The sequence below is a fragment of the Acromyrmex echinatior genome, chromosome 19 (assembly GCF_024713525.1).
Source record: "Acromyrmex echinatior isolate Ae372 chromosome 19, ASM2471352v2, whole genome shotgun sequence".
In the NCBI taxonomy this organism is placed as follows: Eukaryota; Metazoa; Arthropoda; class Insecta; order Hymenoptera; family Formicidae; genus Acromyrmex; species Acromyrmex echinatior.
Window position 1 is genome coordinate 3827116 of NC_141870.1, and position 25318 is coordinate 3852433.

At 38.4% G+C, this 25318-nt stretch overlaps 1 protein-coding gene and 1 long non-coding RNA gene across 6 annotated transcripts in view; one reads left to right on the forward strand and one right to left on the reverse strand.

Annotated features, from left to right (window-relative positions):
* Window positions 1–25318, reverse strand: part of LOC105147852 (uncharacterized) — a 185093-nt gene that overhangs the window by 10753 nt on the left and 149022 nt on the right. The window lies entirely within an intron of this gene.
* chinmo (Chronologically inappropriate morphogenesis) overlaps window positions 1–25318 on the forward strand; it is a 59664-nt gene that overhangs the window by 7554 nt on the left and 26792 nt on the right. For 4 of the 5 annotated variants that reach the window (XM_011059157.2, XM_087415916.1, XM_087415917.1 and 1 more), the window contains exons 2-6: window positions 2888–3109; window positions 20535–20755; window positions 21716–22089; window positions 22580–22824; window positions 22921–23223. In XM_011059157.2, coding sequence (XP_011057459.1) covers window positions 2888–3109; window positions 20535–20755; window positions 21716–22089; window positions 22580–22824; window positions 22921–23223 — 1365 coding nt within the window. Of the gene's footprint in view, window positions 1–1180; window positions 2108–2887; window positions 3110–20534; window positions 20756–21715; window positions 22090–22579; window positions 22825–22920; window positions 23224–25318 lie in introns of those variants that run through there. The other variant, XM_011059159.2, reaches the window with a different exon arrangement.

Consider the following 25318-nt stretch of genomic DNA (forward strand, 5'->3'; position numbering starts at 1 on the left):
CGGGATACGCGTGCGTGTGTGCGTGTATGCGTGGCTAAGGCGCGCGTGCGGCTCCGCGGCGACCTTGAGCCTCCCTCTCGAACCCCCTCTCTCCCTCTACAGTGTGCGTTTTGCCACCACGCAATGCCGCGATCCCCACCTAGTCCATCGCGATGCGTATATTTCCCTCCTCTTTTTCGGCCTCCTTCTCCCTCTCCTCTTCCTCCTCTTCCCTCTCCTCCTTCTTCACCTCCTCCCGCGTCTCTCACCGCGCTTCTCCTTTCGCGCGGTTCCGGAGCCACGCAACTCTCTCGAGGCGCCTCCAACGCCTAAATTTCCCCTCCGCCTTCACTTTTCGTACCGCTGGTGGTTCCAACGATGAGCATCGATCGCGCTGCTCCGCTGATTTTTGATTCCGAATTCGAGCTGTATGACTGTATTGAGCTTATTCTCGTCCGCCGACAAAATTTATTAAGTAACTTCGAGATGACAAGGTGGACATGTCAAATTTCACTTGCAAATTACCTGACATCTGCGAGCACATGTGCTTATCAAGTCAAGGTTGTCGTTGCATATTCGAAGACACTTTTTCTACCGCATGATTCCTGGTATGTGACGTTTTACTCCCACGATGCGGCCCTGGTGTACATTGGTTAAGAAGTGGGGGCGCGCGATACCTTAGAAGCGTTAGGGAACGGAGAGAGAGAGAGAGAGAGAGAGGATAATGTTCGAAAATGAGATGGAACAAGATAGAACGTCGTAGCGCGCGCGAGAGCAAAAGAATAAAAAAGTTCAGCACAGGAGAGAGAGAGAGAGAGAGAGAACAGGAGGGAACACTGCGGAGACCGCGAGAGTCGAAACTTCTAGCCTTAAGCAATCTTTACCCCTCCGCCGAATCGTCAATCCCCCGCCCTTGACCACCCACCCGGCGACCCCCCTTTCCCCCTTTAAGGTGGTTCCGTGTTTTGCCGGGTGCCCGAAGAAAACATCGAAAAAGCCCCTACAAAGCCTCGATTCCGTGTAACATTTGCATCGCCACCGATGACCCATATTCACATTCTTCTCGGTGATATACAGCAACAGCGGTCCCTCAGTGTTGCGTCTTCCCTGTCCCTCTCTCTCTCTCTCTCTCTCTCTCTCTCTCTCTCTCTCTCTCTCTCTCTCCCTCTCCCTAGTTCCCTCTCGAACGGTCCGTTCCCGTCTCCTGTCGTCTCACGGTACCGCGCGCTACCGCCTAGCCTCCTCGTTCCCTCTCGCTCGCGCCCGCGATTTTTCGACTGCCGCGCATCGGTGGACCCTCCCGCCTCCCGCACGGCGACCGCGCGTACCCGGGCCCGGTCGTACCGCGAACGACGACAGTCACGCGCGATTCGTTCATATGCCGATGCGCGATGCAAGCCGGTGACTCGATTTCGGCCGGCGAGTGCGTATAGTCAGTCGTCTATTTGGTGCTCACGCAACCGATGCGTCACTGGTCCCGGACGTACAGCGGGATCGGCCGGGAGTTTTACTCGAAACTTTTCCACTCTTTCACGCGAGTTTTTATACACTCTTGGTGATACCAATCGATATCGGTGATACAACTGTGGACACTGTGGACACTGCACGCGCGGATTATAGGACACGTGCGCGTGGCTTCTTCAGGACTCTGTAACTTCTTCTGTTCTTTTTTCTCTTCTCCCGGTAGTGACGGCGTATTCATCCGTGACGCGAAACAGAGAGACTAAAGTGCATTTCGGAGTAACGTCACCGGTTGTCATTGTTGACGATCGTGGAAGTTCGTGAATGAAGTCAGAACGGCTGTTTCGCTTGTACTCGTTGACACGCCCCTGCCATCGTTAACGTCTTCTTTTCTTCTCGCTCGGCGTCGTTACGTTATCGTGGACGTCGCGGAAATGCGGTGGAATTTTGACATGGCGCGGCCGGCATCGTGCGATCGCGGTTCGTGATTGCCGATAGGCAAGGCACTTCGCATGCAACCGCGATTCTGAAAAATTGGAATTGTTTATGTTTGATGTTTACCGCAACGACGTAACGCACGCGTGAAGCAACGATTGTTGGACCACACGTTCGATAATTTCTCTGTCACGATAAACATATTACGTACGGAGTCAGTGAAGCGAAAGAGGTATGTCGCGTTTATGAAATATCTCGAAGTTATCAACATCCAACATTCAAAACAGGTGACAGTAATGCGAACTTTTTATCGCGTGTTCATTCACGGATCGAGATCTGGATATAGTATACTCTAACTTCGATTATACAATAGCGAGAATGTAAATGTTTTATACGAAATATTTTCTTCATATTTAATGGCTTGTGAAAAACTTGTTGATAATTTTATGAAATTTCTAATTAAATTATTTTTTTCTCTTAAAATTTAATTGCTTTTAACATCTGCAGATGTATTTTAATCTATACGCACACACTTCTCGTAAAAAAAAAAGACAGATAGATATCATTATTTATTAAATACTCTAGATTTGAGGATCCTCTCAAACACTAAAAAGCAATGCGTGATTGAGTAACAAAATAAGAGAAATTGAAACCAAATACATAAAACAAAATTATAAAAATAAGATGAAAATAAAATGTAAGAATAGGAATAGATAAAACTTGAGAAGCAGAATATTGAAAAAAAATTTACTGAATCTCAATACACATTTCTTTAAATAGCACTAAGTAAACGTTTACTTACAAATAAATTATTTACTTATAAATAAATTCTTATTCAATAAGAAAAAAATGATAGTTAAAATTAATGGTTTTTGTTTAAATATTTACAGATCTTCTTATAAATATTTATTAAAATTTAGTTTTTTCAGCGTAGGTAATAGCACATAACTTACAATAACGAGAGAGAAAGCAAGATTATAGAAGTCGATAATCGAACTTTCTTTCTGCGTAGCTGGACGAGCAATTGGGCACGAGCGCGATCAAGAAGGTAAATATCCAGGTGGCTGCAAAAGGAGCAGTGAAGGTCACGGAATTAAGCCTAAGGGTGGCATCATGGACTTTCATCAGCAGCAGTTTTGCCTCAAGTGGAATAGTTTTGGCAGCAATTTAGCAACGACGTTCTCGAATTTATTCAAAAGCGAGAGTCTTACCGATGTCACCCTATTTTGCGAGGGTAAGTTTCTTCACACGTGAAAGTGCATTATTTTTTCTTCTTACAATCTATGCGTATTCTTTTGAACGCGATAAATGAGTTTCTCTATCGAAATAATTCTTCAATATGATTCGAACAAAAGTACTACTAGCTGATTTGTTAAATATAGTATTTCGAGAAATTATATAAATGTATGTAAAATGATGACTTTGACTCAAAATCAAGATAATTGTTGATTTAAAATAATTTAATAATTTCAATAACTTTTTAATAATTTTAATAATATAGACAGCGTGCGCGTCAAAATGTCTTAATAACGTTTTAATGATTCTGAATACGTGTTGTCTCGTCATTAAAAAAAAAATTGGCTCAAGTTATTTTAACTGGACCAAAGTTATAGTGACTCAATTTTATGGTAAAATAATCGTTGAATATTTCGAAGAGTTATTTAGACGTAACTCGAGTAAAATATTGAAGAATTCGATCGTCTATTCTAACCTTGACTCTTTGGTCTCGTTTATGCAGGTAAAAGGTTGACGCGCAAAAAACAACTTTATCGAATTGCATTCTCGTAATATTTCTAGCGTCACATGCGCTGCATTTGCCGAATCGAATTGAATCTACATAAGCGATGAGAAAGTTTCATGCCTTCTTTGTACGAACATAGGACAATTTCAGGCTTTCACTTTTTGGACATCACTTTCAAACAAGGAGCACTTGTGAAGGTTCCACCGTTACTTGTTCGATAGCCGCTTTTGAGTTGTACGTGATCGAACGTGTTGACGCGATGCAATTAATGCAGCACCGAGCACGCAATCGATACAGCCATCCATTTAATAGTGATACAAATTAATTTCATATTCATTTATTTTCCAATGTAAACGGTAATCAAATGCAACGATGAGTTTTTTGCGTCACAGTACCGCAAATTATCATATGCGTAAATCAAACATGATAGACTAAGTCACTCCTAACTCGTTTTCTAATAGAAAAAAATCGCTGTGCCGCAATGATTATCGAATGAATCAGTTCTTTCTTTTTTTTCGGAATTTTTAGAAGCTCCATAAAATTTTCAAAACAATTATACATTGAGAGAAATCATTTCATGTGTCAATCAAAATTTTAACTAGGACAACAAAGTTTTTGTTATTCTAATCAAATGTGTCGTTGTAATTCATTAGAATAACCAAATTTTGGCTATTCTAATCAAATATTGATTAGGACACAATTTTTGAATTTGTACCTACAAAATGATTTCTTTCAGTGTATAGTAAATGTGATTAACGAAAAAACGTAATAAAAAATAAAGATGCATCTGTTGCTAAAATTAGAACAACAGAAGAGGTCTAGATACTCGTATGATTCATGTGAGAAAAATATATTCACGAAAAAAGGAAATTAATAAAAATTATTTGGTAATAACAAAACTTTAATACTAAAACCACTAAAACACATTTAAATTAATCCAATCACGATTCAAGATAAATTTGGCTTTCTAGGAAGAGTTGTCACATAAAAGTAAATTTACTTGTAATTAATTACAATTTATTTATGAAAAGTCAAAAAGCTAACGCTACGTGTAAAATTAACTGGAAAACGAAAAACTATCAGATGAGTAAAAAAATGGACGTAATTCTAGTGCTATTAAACAATTCATACAACGTAACAGAAAACCGATCAAATATTTTACACCGGCCGTTTTGCGCTTCATAAATCGCGTCTGATCAAACGTGAGCCGCGACTCCTTGCGCGAAAGGGCCAGCTGGCGGCGCGTTGCATTCGCACGCTATCACTTCGTCGGCAAGTGGTACAAGTTCGCGACTGCATAGGAAGTGCAGGGGGTAAATTGGCCCGGCTCCCTACCCTCGATAGCCACCCAATCGGCAGCGCGCAGAGTCAGTCGGCGTGCATGTGCGAGTCTCGGTTCTTGCACATCGTCGTGGTGTTCGGATGCAGTGTATACGCATGCATGTGCACACGCGAATTTCCGTGTACGCCTTCCCCACCGACGCAGCGAGTGCAGCGGGTGCTCTTGCGGCCTGTTCGCGCGAAACCGCAGTTCGCACCGAGCAGCGGTGCAACGCGCTTGTTTTACCATTGTGATCGCGCGGGATTCGTCAATCTTGCGAACGATCGGTATTTTCAACTAGTGATTGGTATCGAAATTTTGTACGAAAATTGCAATAAATAACGAATTCGATTGGACGCAATAATACGCACAAGGCGCATATCATAAACAGTCAAAATGGATTCCGGAATTATTTAATTATCTCTAAAAAATAGAATAAAAATATCTCTAAAAAATAGAATAGAAATAATTGAAAATAATTGAATAATTCCGATCGGAATTCATTTAACTCCATAATATCCTGGTGCATATTAAAGTTGTATATTGATTTAATCTGAGTGTAAAAGTAAAATGCAAATAGTTCGAAATATAAATTTTTATGTTTATAATAAACACATATCTTTACGCCAATTTGTTTACTACTTTAAATATATGCAATGCGCACTGAGCGTCCTATCGAATTCGATAATAGTCTCATCGCCTAGAATGCGATAAATAAGATATGTAGTCGATGATGTCTTTAAAAGTGTAAACAAGTATCGTAGAAATTGTGCAATCGAGGAATTTTTCGTCAGCTTGAAGTGACGTAAATACGCGTTATTACGATCCACGCAATAATTACGTCTGTGTACACGTATTACGGTGCATTTGAGTGAATCGAAATTGCGCGACGTCAATACAATTGACAAGAACTTATCAGAGGAAATGCGCGATAACGTGCGTATGTACTTGAAGCTAAGTGTCAGTATGTGAAGCTAGATATTCGCTGCTTTATCGTTCGCTGAATAAATAAGAATGTGCAATTTTCGGCAAACGTTCTTACGTTCCCTGCTTTTTCGACGCGACCGGTTAATGCAAGACGTAATATGTGCGTGTATACTTAAAGATTCTTCAGTGTTCCTCTAAGTGCACGGCGTGTGAAGTCGTCGAGTTCCAATCGATCGACTAATCTTCATTGCATGACCGTAGAATTGATCAAGTTAATTGACCAGTTGGTTCACCATTTGTCGTGCGAGTCTTTTTTTTTATTACGAATATCTTCGTAGTTATTCAGTGATTGATAAAGCTGAATCATCTCGATATTCTGGTTATCATCGAACTTTCAAATGCTGTTTCGACGACGATATTGTTACAGACTTTAGGAGAGATAACATTAAAATGTAAGTAACACCATCAGAAACATGCTTCTCTTCGTTACTGTTATTACATTTCCTAAACTTGTGCATAAAAGGACAGGATTTTATTGAGAAATTTGGTTTATTATTTTTATATCGTTCATTATTTACATCAGCCATTCATCTTAATTGATAAAGATAAACGGTCTTAATGGAGCACGTGCGGTACATAATCGGCAAAACATCCAACGAGCTAAACATTTCATCGAGTAAATACTTTATGACGTACACTGGTTTTATATCTATCTAACATACAAACCGGATAAGTATACCGCATAAAAGTGATAATACTATCTCTTGCAGTTAGATCATAAATATACGAACTTATAACGAGGCCAATTAAGAAGTAAGTTACCTTCTTACATTTTCCTATTTTCATTGCTGCAATTCGTGTTGTAAAGCTAGTTTCTTTGTTAAAATCATGATTGTGTCATTCATATTAAAAAAATAAAATTGCGATAATATTCAGAAATTTACATTTCCTCTCCTCCTTTTTCTTTCTCGCTGGACTTTTTCTCAATAGAGGATGAAGGAACAATGAAATTGAAGTCTGACGAAATCGAATAAAGTTAAAGTTCATGGATATCGATTTGCGATAACCCTCAGTGGCCGTTTTCCGCTTCTGAGGCCGCATTTCCGAAACTCTCCTCATGTTTCGACATTGATATTAATTTCACCGTATATGCAACCGGCATACTGTTATCGCCTAGAGACGATCCGTTATTCAATTCTCGTCTAACGCTTTCACTTTATAAACCGTGTGCGCGTGATTTAGGAAAACCGCAACTATAGAGAGAATGAGAGCAAAGTCAGACAGAGAACGCAACTAAAATCAATATGAGCGGTTCCTTCGAACCTTAAATATCTTCACGAAAAGAACGATTCTGCTAAACTATTTAAAAATTTAGCTAGCCTTTCCGATATATGGCATACCCGGTTTTTTCAATGCTTTCGAATTCTTTTTCCATTGCTTATATAACTTTTTTTCATTAATTAATTTATTAATAAAGATGTAAACCTTTGCTCAAACTGTTATATTTCTCAGTGTTTGGCGTTTCAATTGAAAAACAATTTTTTACAATATGTTCATTTTTATGAAAGTCATAAGCAATTGAATTGGGTACACTATAATGCAATGTGTTGTTCTCGTAATGGCATTGAAGGGTTAAATATAGAAATATTATCTGAAGATAATTTTATTGAACCATCAAAATAATTATACAGAGTACTCAAGCATAATAAACAATACTGAAAACAAATTTTAACACTAACAATTGCAAAACTTGGGCGTCATACAGAATTATTTTGAATAATCTAACAAAATTCTTTTCGGATCTCTATCTAGCTAAATTCTTAGATACTTTTAGTAAAACCATTCTTTTCGTAAAAGAGGTATGTTATTTTTCAATCTTTGTATGAAAGGATTAACAAATAAGTTTCTGCATATTCAATATTGTTTTTAAACGTCGCTGTATCGCGACGTTTAACATATAACATATACGTATACGAAATTGTAAGATTCTTTCTCAGAAGGCCAAAGGGTGGAAATTTGAAAGGAAGCCAGGCGAGTGGGAAGGGTTCAAGGACGAGAAACAATCGAAGATAGGGAAAGGAGTAATGCGTCAAGTCGTGGCGTCACGAAGAAGAAACGTTGGGCAACTACCGAGGAGTTTGTGGGCGCACGCGCACATCCGCGTTAGTGTGTGCACCCGCAAGTGCGTGTATCTCGTAAGAAGCCCGAAAAGTAGGTCTTGGTTACAGTTAGATCTAACCGTCCTCTCTTCATGCTCGTCCCGATACACGCAAGACGAGCATGCGCTACAAACGCACGCATCTCGAAATGTAGACTGGTTTCTCCTTGAGAACCACGATTCTCGATCGCAATCGAGATCGTGCGTACGTTTGGAATTCACGAAAAAAAAAAGCGACGAACGATATCCCAGAGATGTGAGAGATAGAAGGTAATCTCTACGATCCATCGATTGATCAGTTGGATCTATTTTCCGCAAGGACGACGCGTTAAATTGTTTTGTGATATCGATTTGCAACTAACATGCGATACATATTCTTATCAGAAATAATCTTATATAAATAGATAATATGCTTCTATATACACACGCATGCAATTCTATTTTTTTACATGAGTGTTTAAGTGACTGTAAATATATAGAGCCATATTTTTAAAAATTACAGCCTTGGTCACAAGTATAAAAAGTACCATCAATTTATTGCATTCTCTTGAAAAAGGCAGCAATAAAAGTCAAAGGTGTAAAAATATTGAAATTATTATAAACATAAATATAATTTTTTAATAAAACTTTTTAATTTATTTCTTGTTAGATATAGAAACAATTTGTTTTATTTGTGAGGGGAATTTATATTTGTGATCAACACTGTTAAATCTAGAGGGTCAAATTTAACTTAATCATCATTGCTCTACTCAATTATATCGTTATTTTATACTAAAATAATTATTATATTTGATACTGTATCAAATTGACACGACATAGTGTCAAATTTAATTATCATTTTAGTAAAAAGTAACGATATATTTAGTAGGCAATGGTGACTCATATTAGATTAAATTTGACACTACAGATTTAACAATGAAGGCTGCGTCTTAATCTCAAGTTTGTTTATATCTAGAATAGATTAGAGCGTAATGAATAGCAAATTCAATATTAAATTATAACGGAAACGCTATCTGATAGCTAAGCATTAGAAAAATAACTAATTGACTTCGTCAAAGCCGAAACATTCGGGCGAGTATGCTGTGCACGTACTGTTTGTCAAAATAATATTAGTATGCGGCATCTCAAATTGGTGCTAAGAGGAAGCACAAAAGTCGGAAGTAGTACACCGGCGTATCGAAAAGAGGAAGGCAATCGCCTACATATGCTAATTAGTATGAATCTTTCATAAATCGACATCACCGATTATACATTCATATTCTATCGATTCAAGATGGACATTCATATATACTACCAGAAAAGCCTACTCCAAGGTAACCGTGTTCGTTTCCCCTCGAATGCGGGATATCGATCGAGACGTCGATAGGCGCCAATCGGCCCAGACACTATCGGGCACTATTTGGCTGTGCGGAGCAGCACGTAGCGTGTATACGTGCGTGCGTGCGTGCGTGCGTGCGTGCGTGCGTGCGTGCGTGCGTGTTTGTTCGTGCATGATGTGTCCATGACTTGCTGCGATATCTAACGAACTTTACAAGTAACGCGTTGAATTTAGGACCCCAGGCCTTATATTTGTCTCCATACATACATCTAGCAGACGCACTTATATATATATATAAAATACACACACACACACACACACACACACACACACACGTGTGTGTGCAGTGACTTCGATGTTAGACAAAGGCGCGCGTGCTGTTTCGCAAGTAGCTTAACCGTTCGAAATCCCTGCTGGGAATCCCGTACGAACGACCGCGAATATATGCAAACGATGATAAGATTCGTCGTCGGATTCAAATTAGAATTCTAGCGTATAACTCACGCACGATCGCTGCGTTCGCGTGTATGCGTGCTACGCATCGCACGTTCGTTGTTGCGGCATCCGCAGTATAAAGCGACACATGGAACATTAGAAACGGCACATATATACCGTTCGCCCTCGTATTTGAACGCGGCTGCCCTTCGTTATCGTACTAAGTAGGTGCGAGAAGCCATACTGCTGTGCCATGAAAATCCCCACGTGTCATAGTTTACTTTAAGTATTACACTTATATGGTATTACCTAATATAGATCAGAGAGTTTCTGCGAGATTTCGAGGCTTGTCATGAAAACTATTTATCACATTTTTTATTATTTATTACAATTTGTCATTGTAGTAATGAATTGTATTTTTGATTATGTGATTATTATTTATTAATATATTCGATGGCTCAGTGTTAAGGAAAATATTTTTTTGCTCTTGAAAACTGAAATTCATAGCTATTTGTAGCATTCATAAATATGTAAAATTATGTATTCTTAGATTCTATGATAAAATCTGATTAAAGATCTAAAGTATTGCTCAGTTATCTAGAAATTTTAAAGTTCATTATTTTTATATTCTTATAAGGATAATAGTAATATATAAATTTGACTATATTATAATAATAAATTCTAGTATTTATAAATAATAATATTTTTTCCATTTACATTATATGATAATTATATTATAATAGCAAAAATATAAACCTATTAAAAAATCTAACTATGAAATTAAAAATTTGTTGGGCGTCCTAAGCAAATACTTTGTGTATCTTTAAATCACTTATCTATTTTTCAGCATAAGTGATTGAAAATTTCAAATAAAATGTTATGGATGCAGAAACTTCAATTGTCCCAGGCATCCATTCATGTCGTAAATATATGCTTTCTGGGTCAGTAAATCTAATGCAGCGCGATAAGGTAGCGCTCTCATTTTTTTTCGACCAACGCGTTATCTAGGTGAGTTAAACAGGTCGGGGAATTAGGGCGTACTTACGTTTCACGACACGGTTGGAATACAAACAGGCGCCGCATGGAACGATACGCATTGGTGCGTATCCAATGTTCGTCAATTACGCACCTGCATACACTATGCATGCAATTAAATATTTCGTGAATCGATCACAGTCGGGTGACCTGATTTAAATTTCTGCAAGCCATGCATCCGGTATGATATCGCGAGATACATAATATTGCATCCGCCTGCGGCGGATACTGTTTGCGGTCATGCGACAGATACGCTTGCCAAAGAGATCCCGATTTTATCGGTTTCAAAAGTTCGTAACAAACATTGAAAGAGCGAAATTATGTTGCATACACTGAACAAATGTTCTAATTAAACCAATAAAAAAGCTCAACAAAAGTTACAACCATAATTTCAGTTAGTTTCACCAAAATGCCATTTTTACTGGGCCTTTTCGTTAGTTTAATCAGAACATTTTCTCAGTGTGTCGATATATGTTAATAGAGCGAGAACTGAAAAGTAATTAAAATGGTAAAATCAGTCACAACATAAAAGTCTCAGATATATTTCATAACGCTCATAATAAAAATGTTAAGATTTCTGCGGTAAATCCGGCATTAAATATGGCATTAATAACGCGAGGTCATAAAAATTTGTATTTATTCACAATACAAAAAGATATACAAATAAATATAATAGGTTAATGAGAGTCAGCAATGATAAACGACGCAATTATTTAGTAAACTATCAATAATCAGATGTTGAATTGATGTCTTCTTTATTTTGAATGTTTCGACTCTCTTTGGAGTCCTCCTCAGTAAGAAGATACAATTATAATTAGCTCACACGTATTGTTTTTTAAAAAAATGTCAGTTTAATGCTGCATGTTTGTCAATTTGCGAGTGACTTAAACATTATGGACTTAAACATTATGTGAGCTAATTAATCGTACCATTCTTACTGAGGAGGACTTCAAAGAGAATCGAAATGTTCAAAATAAAGAAGACATCAATCTAACATTCGATTATTGATTGTTCACTAAATAATTGCGCCATTTATCGTTGCTGATTCTCATTAGCTTATTATATTTATCTTTTTGTATAGTTTAAAATTCGAGAGTTCTAATATAATTATTGGTTTTGTATTTATTTCTGGTAACTATGATTGTGAGTCATGATTGTCGTAAAACAATACTAAATTTAACGTGCCAGTTATATAATACTTCTCTGCTTTTCTAAACTTTCGCATGAATGAGACATGCCATTGAATGTGTTTAGTATCCTAGGTAAAGGCGTACTGTATGTGCGCAGTAATGTCGATACTTTGATGATACGAAATGTCGGTTGAAAATGTTACCGAGAGATTTTATCACCTTTCGAAAGTGAATTACGTGTCGCAATTCAAATTTTTTCAAGGTATACCGCTTCGATACCACGTACAATAAGGTATTGAACGAAGTTTCAGTCGTTACTTCAGTAACATCTATATAAGTGATATCGAGACATAATTACATATAACATTAATACACATAAAGATGAAAATAATTCGCAATGCCGAGGAGATGAAAAATGGAACTTGCCATTGTGAATATTCCGTCAAGTTTTCAAGGTTAATTATAGTAGCTCATCGTAGAATAATCGAGTTTGGTAATACCGCTCTGCGTGGAACGTCAGAGCTATCTATCCTATCTCAGGCAAGCTGATAGCTGATCTCCAAGGCTCTCATGTACCGATCTTCCTGTGCGTCACCACATATTGGCGGAATGCAAGGCGAAGCTGGTGGTACAAAGCGTAGTAGTAGTAATTCGAGAGTCTCGATGCGTGACCGAAGGCCTCGAGGGGGATAACCTCGAGCGAGAAGGAAGAGAAGTTGAGCGGCGAATGAAGGAAGGAGCGCCGCTCGCAAACTCCGCCACGTTCATGGCAAAAGTACACTTCCTGGAGTCAAGGTTAGCTGTTACCGCGCGCTCTGATGCAACAGGACTCCGGCCATTGACTTCTTCTACCTAGGGTCATCCTCCCCTTGTCCTCGTCCTCGCGTTTTTGCGTCATCACGTGAAAGCTTGTCCTCGAACCATTGGACGAATGCACCAAGTGAACGACCGATTCATCCATTTTTAGTCCAGTATTCATTTGTACTGATAAATAATTTATTAACTTTAATTTCGGTCCAACTTTTTATTTTTTTCTAGTCCTAAAAACAATGGTTAAACCGAGATAAAAATTAATCTAAATTAATAGAAATGGATATAAGAGACATTGTCGTAAATCTTGATGCTATTAATAGTTCTTTGTTTCTATTAATAGTTAAATTTTAATCCCGATTTAATTAACATTTTATTTTTTTCTAAACTTCTTTTACTTTTTAATGACTGCCGATCGGGCATTCACTTGATATATGTATCCTCTTCTCATTGACCTTCTAGCCGGGTGGTCGCATGATTTTCTCGGTTGAACTACGTGGCCTCCGTTGCTATTTCTATTACAAACATATAATCTGGCCGGTCGTTAAATGCGGAACTCACTAGATCGCGGAACTGCGCGGCGTTCATCACGGCTTTGTTACGCCATGAAGATGCCAAACGCGAGATTGTTGTGAAAGAGAAAGGCATGCGGTCGAGATTTTATCATTCGGTATTTTGTTATCGCGAAAATAAAAACTGGCATGTTTCAGTCGAGTGTTAGCAGCTTAAAACCGATTTTTAGAGTATCCTCGATTTTAAAACAGCTCGCTTTAATCGTTAGACTGTTATAATGCAATTCGCACCGTCGAGCATCTTCCTTAATTCTATAACTGTATTTCGTCACAGTACAATGTCACATTTCGAGTCACATTCTAATCGTATTTCAGCGAAGTCTATAAGAAAAGTCAACAACGTTAGACGCATGGAGGTGCGGCGTCAAGGCCTAGTTCGTTAGTATTACAAGGCAAACGCGGACTTACGAAAGCGCGATACCGCCGCGGGTCTTATCAGATTATTAAAAACTTGCTGGTTGCGTTAATCTTCACGAAAGGGGACCGAGTGGGGCGAGATAACGCGGCTGCAATAACAACTACTCGAAAAACAAATATGCATACATTACGCGAATCGTGCGTAAAGAGCACGAGCGCTGATAAACCCCTCTGATCGAACTTAAAATCATATATCAAAAAATGGGTCAATGACATCGACGAGTTGCGTAACACGTGGTAACGCGCTGTGTGCATTTATATACGCTTTCCGGCGACGGATGTGCGCGTGATGCGCGAGCGAATGTTCATGACCGTGAATAAAGTCCTAAACACAATGCGAGGCAACAGCGATAGGAAGAATAGCGATAAGAATAGCATAAAAATAAGCGATATATAATTGTCGTCCCCTGTTGCACAATTCTGCGAAAGAGATAAAAATGCCAATCAATTTGATTTCGTATATAGACTGTAGTATATTTCTTCCATCTGCTTCAAAGTTATAGCACATATAAACGGAATGAAAAATCTGGACGCTGATTGGTAGTCCATAAGGTGATAGAATTCCAATTCGTAGGGAAATTTATCGCTATTGCCTCGTATTTAGGGCTTTAGACGAACAACCGGAATTAGAAACAAGTTTTGTATTCGATGTTTTTGTATTATTTGCATGTCTCTTATTTCATCGTGCACGATGTGTAATATTAGGCCTACTCGTGTTGTTTGAAATCCCCAAAAATGTTCGCACTTAAAATGAAATAAACACGGAGAGAATTTTTTCTTAGAATTTATTCTGAAAATATGACAGTCATGGAACAACATTGTATTTCGAAGAACTTTAAATCTCTCTCATTCATTAATAAAACTACAAAAGTATAAAATAAGTTTGATCAATTTTACTGAAGTGCATAGTAAAAATCTTTAAAATATTGTATTGTATCATAACTATCATATTTTTAGGGTAAATTTTAAAAGAAAATTCTCTTTTGTATACATTCGGGTTGAAGAGAGAGAGAAAGCGAAGATGTTAAAAGTATAAAAAGTGCAAGCAACGCGAACGAAAGCAACAAACCTATTATCTTCTGTGATACCAATATCGTATGTACAAAAATTAAATCGGTAAAGAAAGCAAATAATCTTTCGATGTCATTAATTACTAACACGAATTTATCAGACTGAGTATAGTATTATGAAAGTATCACATAAAAATAAACGTATTATAATAAATTTTTTAATAAATTGGAAGAACATTAAGCATATCAAGTAAAGGGAATCTCAGATGTGTCACATCAAGGTATATCTAAGGTTAAATTATTCAACAGTTACATTTTACATTCTAAAGACGATTGCTTGAGAAGATAACATCTTAATTGAGAAAAGAATGTTTCATTATCATATTTAAATATAAATAGAAAGCCACGGTTCTATTCTCTGCAGAAGAAATCGTTGGTGTACTGAATTAGGATGCGTTAATTCTCATCCGTTTTTTCGCCGGTAAATTTTCCCACGAAATCGGATCCTCGAGTGAATTTTCGTGAAACAAAAATTGCATGCATACGTCGTAAATATGCCTAAGAGGTAACAAGAGGAACAATACGTGATTTAATATTCACGGACGAAGAGGCGCGCATCTATTTTCCATATCCCAACGCTCTTCCTACGCTCGGCGCGCATATATGTCGCATACACACAGATAAAACACGCGTAATGCTCGCCGATTTATCGCGAGGGCAACCTCGAGATTCACGGTCGCTTCTCCACGTGTCGTTTTCTTGTCCGTATCGCGATGCTTGTGTAGTGCTGTCTTCTCTCTCTCCCTCGCGGATCCCTCACAGTCTACCATATCTTTTTTTTTTCTCTCGGCACCGCTTTTCGCCGTGCTGTGCATCGAACTTTGGGTATGTGTGAAGAAGATGGCCTTGGTCCCACGCGGCCATTGGCCGGGCCTAAAGGAAGCTCGAATCACTATTGGCCTGTCAACTTTTCGTACGGGCGAAGTTAAAACGAGTGAAGCCGAGCCGATACGATATGACAAACACATATTTGCTTGCTAGCACACTCTGCATTGTCGACCTTGACGGGGCATTGACTGTTGTCCCTTCCCTTGGCCGCCTCCTCCATATTAGAGTTTTGTCTCTGCTCTAATCAAATCGGCAACCGCTCTTATCTACTTGTGAAATTTGGATACCCCGTGATATATCGCGGGCAATCGGTGTTTCTTGTTATTTTCCAATCTAATTGCAATAAGAGTTCAAGTGGCTAAATTCAAATTAATGCTAAATTTAAATAAAGGACATGTACCGCAACGCAAGTCTTTGGTAGCGAGATAATATTTTATTCTGCCTTTATTTAATTAATTCCAATCTAATCGTTTTTAATTGAGAGGACTTGTCGAGGACTTATTGTTGCGTGAAATATTGTCTGAAATTTTTTAGAGTGATACAAAAAAATCACGTCGAGAGGATCTATATTTTTTTTTATCCAAGATTAGAAATCTTTCTTCAGCGACATTCATTATTTGTTATCGAAGTTTGACCCTCTTACAGTATCAAATTCACTTTTCTGAAGTTGTCTTTTGATAAATATTGCGGTAATTTTGACGACGTATCGGTCGCTGACATCGTCACATTGACATTGAATTAAGCCGTAATTGTCGCCTTCACCCATGATGTATATTGTACGCATTCGATCACGATGCACGTATATACAAGGCTCCGAATTATTATTGCGTGGTAGGGGAACAATGACCGTCGTAAGAGGCTTCGTCGAAAACCCTAACTTCCAAAGAGCACTACCGGCTGGCCTTGGAATATGAATAGATTGCCCGCGAAGAGTGCATTGCACTGTTGCGTAACTAAGCCGCGTTTTATTTGCAAGTTTGTGACGGTAGTCACGCCGCGCCGCCGGCGATCTCTTTGTTACTAGATGTTCACGTAATTTCATCGAAATAGCTATATATAATATTTGCAACGTATTTCTCAACTAATGTATGCCAGCATAGTACGGATGGTAACAAAATAGTAGTGGCTTTAAATAAAGCACAGTTTAATACTAATAAATAGAAGCGCCAAATACGGTCAAGGCTAAATCTTGATATCTAATAATATTTTTATATGAATTATTAAAGACATTTTTCAGAGTTCTTCGAACTGCACGCCGAACAATAGCCAACTTTTAGCAAGTTCTAACAATAGACTACGGATAAATTTAGTAATTATACAATTTCTATTTTGAAGAAATGTCTTATGTATCGCATACATTAAGAAAAAAATGCACTAAATTTTAATAAACATTTATTGTATTTAAATAATACTAACTCAACATTTATTTACGGTAAATAAATACTTAGTAATTAAAAAAATGCTAGATCAATCAAGTTAATTGGTTCTTTTCTCGTACAAATAAATGTATATTTACAATTAAATCTAGTTATTCAAACAAATATTTGTTAAAATTTAGTAAATTTTTTCTCAATGAAAAAATATTTTAAGCAGCAACTTAAAAAAAAAAATAAATGTATATTTACAGTTAAATCTAGTTATTCAAACAAATATTTGTTAAAATTTAGTAATTTTTTCTCAATAAAAAAATATTTGATTGAACAACGATCTTTTTTCGCACGTTGCGACGTCAATTCATTATCATTTATTCATACTCGACAACCTTCGCTATGACGGTGTTGCTGTTCGCTTCCCAAGCGTAACTATGAACAATATCTAAATAGATACGCGCGGAGCCGCGCTGAGAGTGTTCGTGCGTTATCTCTACTCGCTCATTCAGTAATAGCTCCGTTCGCTCGATGAGTCGATGACGGTGTTGCGGCGTGTCATAAATACGTCCTCTAGGCTTCGCGTGCGCACGTTACGCAATGTTCTGCCGAAATTCTTTGCAACATATTGCGTATATTTCTGCATGCGGCCCGATAACGGGAATAACAACGTATGTGCGTGAGAAGTATCCCGCGCAGCGTATTATAGAATTTATTAGTAGTCTCGGGACTATACGAACTCTGCATATTTCATTATTTCCACAAGTGTGCCGACGAACTGCACTGCCGCCTGGCTGTCCCATGCGTCTCCGAACGCAGTTCATATACGAAGAGTGCCCCATCTCCGAATGCCTTCGTATTACGAGCGATTATTTCGATTGCCGATTATTTCCATAGATGAAATAAGAATAGACTCTTATGGAATTGTCTAAGACTATCGTTTTAGAAAAAATGAGATAGTTTAAATCGCTTCCTTTCTCTACACTGAAAAAAAATTTACTAAATTTTAATACACATATCTTTGAATGTACTAAGCAAACATTTATTTATATATAAATATTTACTCAATAAAAAAATTATAGTTATAAGTTGAAGTAATGATTTTCGTATCAAATATGTTTACATTTAATAAATACCTGCTTAGAGCTATTCGAACGAATACTTATTAAAATTTAGTATTTTTTTCAGTGTCAAATATCAGGAATTTTGGAGAGTGATTGAGATTAAAGATATGTTGATGTAATTTGATACGTTCTTCGAAGCACAGGTTGCTAAGATCAAAAAATGCGCAGTCTATGTTTATATTATATGAAACAAAATTTGTTCTTTTTAATCACATAGCAAATTATGTGAGATTCTCTTTATATTTGACATTCTCGTTCTACACCAAGATATGCATTTGTGTGTCCAAACTCCGCTTACAAAAGTCGATAAGCGAAGGAAGATGATCGCAAATACGGTCATTAGTCCTTGCATCGCGCATAATAAGCTGTATATTTGTAACCCGAACATCTGTAACACGCCTATCTTATATTGGACAGATTATAAAAGCAAGGTGATTATTAATATATAGCGATTAAACAATAACGATAGTGCAAAATTGTTCTCGATTGAAATTTGATATCGAAGATATATTTGATATTCGTTAGATAAAGAGATGCTGTCATTATTATACGCGAGACAAGTTCATGCAAACGTATTTCAACAAGCACCGCGGGTGAACGCGGTATCACAGAGTCGTTGAATCCTCTCCCCCGGGTACACAGCAAATCCAATATTCGTCGGATAAGAGGTTTGAAATTGAGCGCAACGGGGAGTACAAGGAAATATGATATCGCGCTGAGAGGAAGCTCAAAGAGTTGGATACACTTTGTGTACCGGGAGCCACTCGGAAAGACAGGTGCTTTGAGCCACCTGGTCGTGCCCTCGTCACCTTCCTCCATTCTCTTCTCGCACTTAATTTCCTTATTCTGAAGGCATTGCCGAAGATGAGACTTCTTCCCACATCCGTCCCACAAACGTATGAAGCTCTTTTATGAAATGTTCTGTTCACCTAATTCGCACGGAATCAAAATAATGAAGTAACGCGATAGCTGTACACTGTTAAATGTCAACTTTAATCTAATGTGAGTCGCTCCTACTAAATATACCGTTATTTTTTATTAAAGCGATAATTAAATTTGACACTATAGATTTAATAAGGTACCAATAATGAAAATACATACATTTTTGTATGCAGCTAATTTTTGTTAATTAAATCAGTCTTAAGAACTTTCAATAAATCAATAAAAAAAAGTGCTTTGTAAACATAATAGCAAAAGTTTGAGGATTTTTTTTTTTTAAAGAAATTTGTCGGGATATTTAGCTACATCGCAGAGGCTTCGACGATCGGTTACGGTCACGGTTTCTTTTTTCTTTTTACACGCAACCGTTCCTGGACACCGTTCCTCGCTTTACTTGCAGCGGTCGCTCGTGTCATATTACACGCCCGCGCGCTGGCGAACGCGCATTATACTTGCGTGAATTACGAATTACGGAAGATCGTGTCCGAAGATGACCTACATACGCAGCGGGCTGCAAGAAAGGGCATCGGCGTCAGGCGTGCTAGCCTCGGTTCCTTTATGTCGCGTTGTAGAGAGGGAAATGGTGGGCCGCTTGAAAAAAAAGGGTTCGTCGGTCACCGGCTTTCTTTGCATGCTGAAATTCCCGCGCTCGTCTGCTGCGATGGTGCCCGCTTACATTGTAAGCCGTGAGAAAGAAAAGGCCCGTGAGCATCTTGTGCGTGCATAACAAATTTTGCTAATTTCGCTGATCGAGTTTGATTCGCATGATTATGGAATATAGAAGTGCGAGGATAATATCTAAATTTTTTTTCTGCGATATCCATTAACTCTCCGCTAAGTAACAAGGAATCTTAATTCTTCCGTCAGCAATAGTGGTATTCGAAAAAAAAAACAAATTTTTATTTTTCCGGATTGTATAAAAATTGATATAAATTCTGATAAAAATTCTAATATACTTGTCAAAGCTTTAAGAAGTTCTTACTATTATAGAAATATCGGATTCTAGTTTACTTACTTTTTTACAGATTTAAATTTTTAGAATTCATTAAAATGTAATCCGTAATGCCTTTAAGAATCTTATGTTGCGGCAGAGGATTAATTTAGTACAACAATAATACAATAACAACAATACAATACAGTAACAAAGCTCGCTAAATAATATAAATTAAGAATATATGACAGGGTATCTTGAGAAGAGTTGGAATTAGGTGTAAATACCAACTCAATGTGATTATTGATAGAATATATAAATTAAAGAATTATTTTACGTAACAAGTTCTACGATTTGCTCTTTAATATCCTGTTATTTTATATATATATATTTTTTTAATTTACTCAATTATGCAAAAATGGATTAGCGAAATGGTCGTGAAATATTTTTTTTTGATAACAGTATGTTTGATGACAGTATTATACTTTCTTGCATCGTTCATATTTTGAAATCAATATATCCTATTTGTGTTTCAGGAGTTACGTTCAAGGCGCACAGGTTAATCCTCGCAGCATGCAGCAAGCATTTTCAGGAGCTTTTCGAAGGAATGCCACCTTCTCCCGCGGGATTGATCGTTATTCTCGATGGGACGAGTGCTCACAATATGGCGTCCCTCCTCGAATTCATGTACCGTGGAGAGGTACATGTGTCCCAGGAATCCCTCAGCTCCTTCCTCAAGGCAGCTGAATGCCTTCAAGTACGTGCCTGTCTCTTTTTCCATAAATAATGATCCTAAATAACGTCCCCCGAATAATTATACACGTGGCATCCGACGCGGCTTCAAAACGTGCACTGGCTAAATTTATGTGTCATTTGTATTGTAAAGTCAAATCATTTGTCAAACTCACCTCGGAAATGCGTTGTTGACTGAACTTTGTATCGTATGCCTTCATTCGATATTTTCAAGTATTTACTGCAAAAATGTGTGATTTTATTTAATTGATACACCGTTGGAAAATTTGTGACGAATATAATACATTTCACATGTCCCACTTAAATTTTTGTGTTCATTTAAGATGAACATGTTAGGAAACAAAGATATTGAAGAAAAATGATCAGAAAAAAGATGATGTTGACATAGTTTGTAAACAAACTGTGAAAATATATTTTTTTAGTAGATATAATTAATATTTATGATATGTTAAATTAACATACATATCTTAGAATTTCTACATTTTAAAACATATTTTCGTATTACTTGTTTACTTACTTATAAATTATGTCCTTTTGACACTAGAGATATCTACACTAGAGATTTCGACATTAAGAATATGAATTTAACATAGAATATTTAAATAATATAATCACATTATTATAAATTGATATTTGAATATGTTAAAAAATTCAACACAAACTATTAACAAGAATGTGAACTGTTTCCAACACAAATACAAAATGTTTTTTTTACCGTGCATGTCGACATCAGTGACGCGAAATGTTCATTAACATAATCTAATATTTATATAAATTCTTTCTAAATGCAATAAATATTTTTGAAATCCCCTTAAAAATTATATATATTTTACTATCATAATAATTCTTTTAGTATAGCACAATATTTTTATGTATACAATATTATACAATATTTCTTATATTATTCCCTTCTGCGATATTTTTCTGAAATATATTCATTCATCTATAATTCTTTTTTTTCCAGGTTAAAGGTCTATCCATCATCGAGCACGAAAAGTTGGCGGTAGCGCAGAGGCACGCTGCGGAAAGCAACACCTCCGCGGACGCAGAGAGCACTGGCGATGTTACTGCTCTTCGTGGAGGCGGGGGTAGCGGAGGCGGTGGTAGCGTCGGGGGTAGCGTTGGCAGCGGTAGCGTCGGCAGTGGTAGCATCGGTGGTACCATCGGCAATGGGGGCGGTGGTAGCGGCGTCGGTGATGTGAGCGACATGAGCGAGGCGGTCAGGAATATCATGAAGAGGACCCCTACACCAGCGCCATCGCCCGCTCCGGAATACATCGTACCCAATATGTACTCCACCTCTCCTTATTGCGAGAGCCCGCCGAAGAGGGTGATGAGGTAAGGATCTTTCGCTGAGATGCGTAGCTCTTTTCTTTTGAGGAACTGGCCACGAGCGACCTTCCTTCGTTCTAATGACGATGACGTATGTGACAATTCACCAACGATAAAGCAACGTCTAAATTATCATATTTTTGATAAAGAAATGATCGTTATGGTAAAGCGACTCTTTTACGGTTTCTTCGAATGTCTACCTCAGCTTGTCGAAATATTACTTTTACGATCAAAGTAGATTTTTGTCAATTATGTTGCGCGGATGTTGCGCTAATCAAAACCATAAAATCTTCCAAGGAGCTTTATCGTATAACATAAAGAACATTTTGGATATTCCTTCATTTGTCCCACTTGGCGTTACGTCACTTCGGATTTGATTTTCTCCGTGCTTCCTCTTTATCGTATTACGCGTGTTTACCAAATATTAGCACTGTGTTACGTGTCCTTACCAATTCACTCACGTAAGATTATACGAGCTGCGACCACGTATTTTTAGATCGCCAAGCGACGTCGATACGTTAGGAAGAGCGAGCGTGTTGCGCGACGGCCCTGCCTTCCGGCCGGCGTCCGCCCCGCATCCATTGTTGAAAAATCACTTCTATCAATCGTTCACCCATCCTCCTGAAACTCATTCGCATTCCCACACCGCGCCACATACGCCCACGGAACTGGAACAGCAGCTGGAACGAGCGCGGTCCGAGGAACGCAGCAACTGTGATCTCAAGGAAAGCGTTGCCGAAGGTGAGATAATAGAACCTATAATAAAACCGATGTAAAATCGACCTAAAGATCCCACCGACCTGTCTTGGAACTAAGCTCTTGATCTTGTGTTCGCAGACCTTCGAATAAAACAGGAGCCAGACCTTCGAATAAAACAGGAGACCGATCGAGACAGGACGGAGAAATTGGCGGAGAGATTGTCCAAGCGGGATGACGAAGCTTATCCCGGACGGGGGTTTGACGCGGGCTTGTACAGATCGAACTCGGACCATCTGCCTGGAGCACAGCTGGGTCCGACGATGGTGCCGATGCCGGCGGTTCATCCGCCGACTCCCGATCAGAGTCCCGCCGCGCCTCCCGCGCTCGCTATGTGGAACACGAAGATCAACAAGGCCAGCACTGTCTCTACTGTCGACGGCGGTGAGTGCCATTCATTGTTTTTAAGTCACAAGACATCGTCTGCACTTACGCGTACAGCGCGATCGAGTCTTTAATTCGGTGGAGATTCGATTTGACGCGTTGAGGAAATGAGATTTTTGCGCAGCTTAATTGCGCAAAAATATTTCATCCAACACGTGTGATGATCTATTCTCTAAATTCTTTGGAGTGGAATCTCACTAAAGAGTGAAAATTGAGCAAGTCTTAAAAAAAGAGTAGCTCAATTTTCAGTTTTTAAGAATGGGATTCACTCTAAAAATTTTAGAGAGTAATTATTATAATATATATTTAAGATTATTCGTAAAACACACACACACACACATATTATATTGTTGACGGGCAGTAATATTAGATCACTAAACCTTCGCAAGTAAGAGATAACAACGCAGCTAAGTCTATTGACAGTGAACTCAAGGATGATGTGGCAAGTGAACGGGTTCGAACTGAATAAAACCTTGCAAGTTTATTGAATTTCACATTCATACCAAGTGTATTTTGATTCATCGCCAAAATATATAGCGTAAGTGCGAATAATAAATTTCCTTGCTACGAACATTTAAGAAAATTAAATTTTACAAGATATGCGCGATATTTAACCGACAAGCCATATAATTGGGCGATATACGTATTACTCAATGCTCTCTCAGACAGTGCAACGCTCTCGATCCGACTTTATCTAATCCAATATGCTGGGTAAGAAGGCCTTCTGGCTATGAAGTTACAAAATGCACGAACATTGCATCATCAGCTGCACGTGGGATCCGACCGCGGATGTTGCAACTGCCGCGTTTCTCTCATCCTTGTACCATTCTATCACTTCTCTCCGAGTCTCGCGGCAAGAGATAAAACAGTGCATCGTAAAAAGAAGCTGTAGAAAGCGCCGTCTGATGTTCTCCGAACTCTCCCACGTTCTCGATGACGAACGGATCTTTTAACGGGTTTAAAACGGAATTAAAAAAAAAAAAATCTTTCTTCTCATTCAATTTCTTGACTTTCAAAGAGGACAGGAAAATCGATCTCAGACTGATCAAAGAATATATAGAACCGAGAGATAATACGGTTTTCGGAACGGTTTTCGTATAGATCTTTTTTCATCCACGTGTACGTCAGTCTCCGCTTCGGCGACGCTCTAACGTGCAGAAAGAGAGAGCGACGACGCTGTACGTGGATGTACGTGGATTTACTGGGTCTCCCCGTCCGTGCCCCGGGACGGGGTGATGCCTTACGACTTGCCTTCACGGTGTGAACAAAGTGTACAAAGAGGATGCAGGCGACGGTGCAGCCACTGGGAACATCTTTTGCTCCGGCGAGCAAATCACCGAGCGTGATGCTACGACGACGCCACGTGAAACAGGTGCGACGGACGCTGGCCACCAACACCGACGCGATTCGACGTCGACGTCGACGTCGACGTCGGCGTCGCGGCGACCGTGTACCATCGCGAATGACACCTCGACCATTTTTAATCGCCTGCTCGCTCGCCCGCCGCAAAGAAAGTAACGAAGCGTCAACTAATGCAACGGTTATTGACATTAGGCCCGCAGAGGAGAAAAGGCAAAGAAACGGGAAGGACAGGGAAGGCAATCCGTGCATGTTAAACGTGCTCAAGGAAGAGTAAAAGAAGTCCACTGATAGGCAGAGAAGCTATTTATTAATGTATCAAAGTTCGGAGCGGTCCATGCGGTCGTCTCGAAAGCCTTCCTTTGCACTTTCACGTTACTCCGAGATTTTCAAAGAGACTCGGAACGTGTCGAAAAAAAAAATTAGATTTAATACCGTTGCGTCATGAATGCGACGTTGAAAAAAACATGAAGTAAAAAAAATTTTCAGAGGCTGCATCTAATATTTTATTCTTATGTCGAATCTGCCACTATAAAACAGATATTCGTTATCGTATTATCTTCTATTTCACGTTTCCTAAACTGTTTTGAGTTATGCGTCTCTCATCTTTCATTGAAACAAAATATTGAAAAAATTTTGCCGCTCTTAAATTATTCAAAGGCCGTGTGACTACACAGAGGTGCAAAGACATGAAAAGATATATTACTCTGAAAAGATATATTATTTAAAAAAAAAT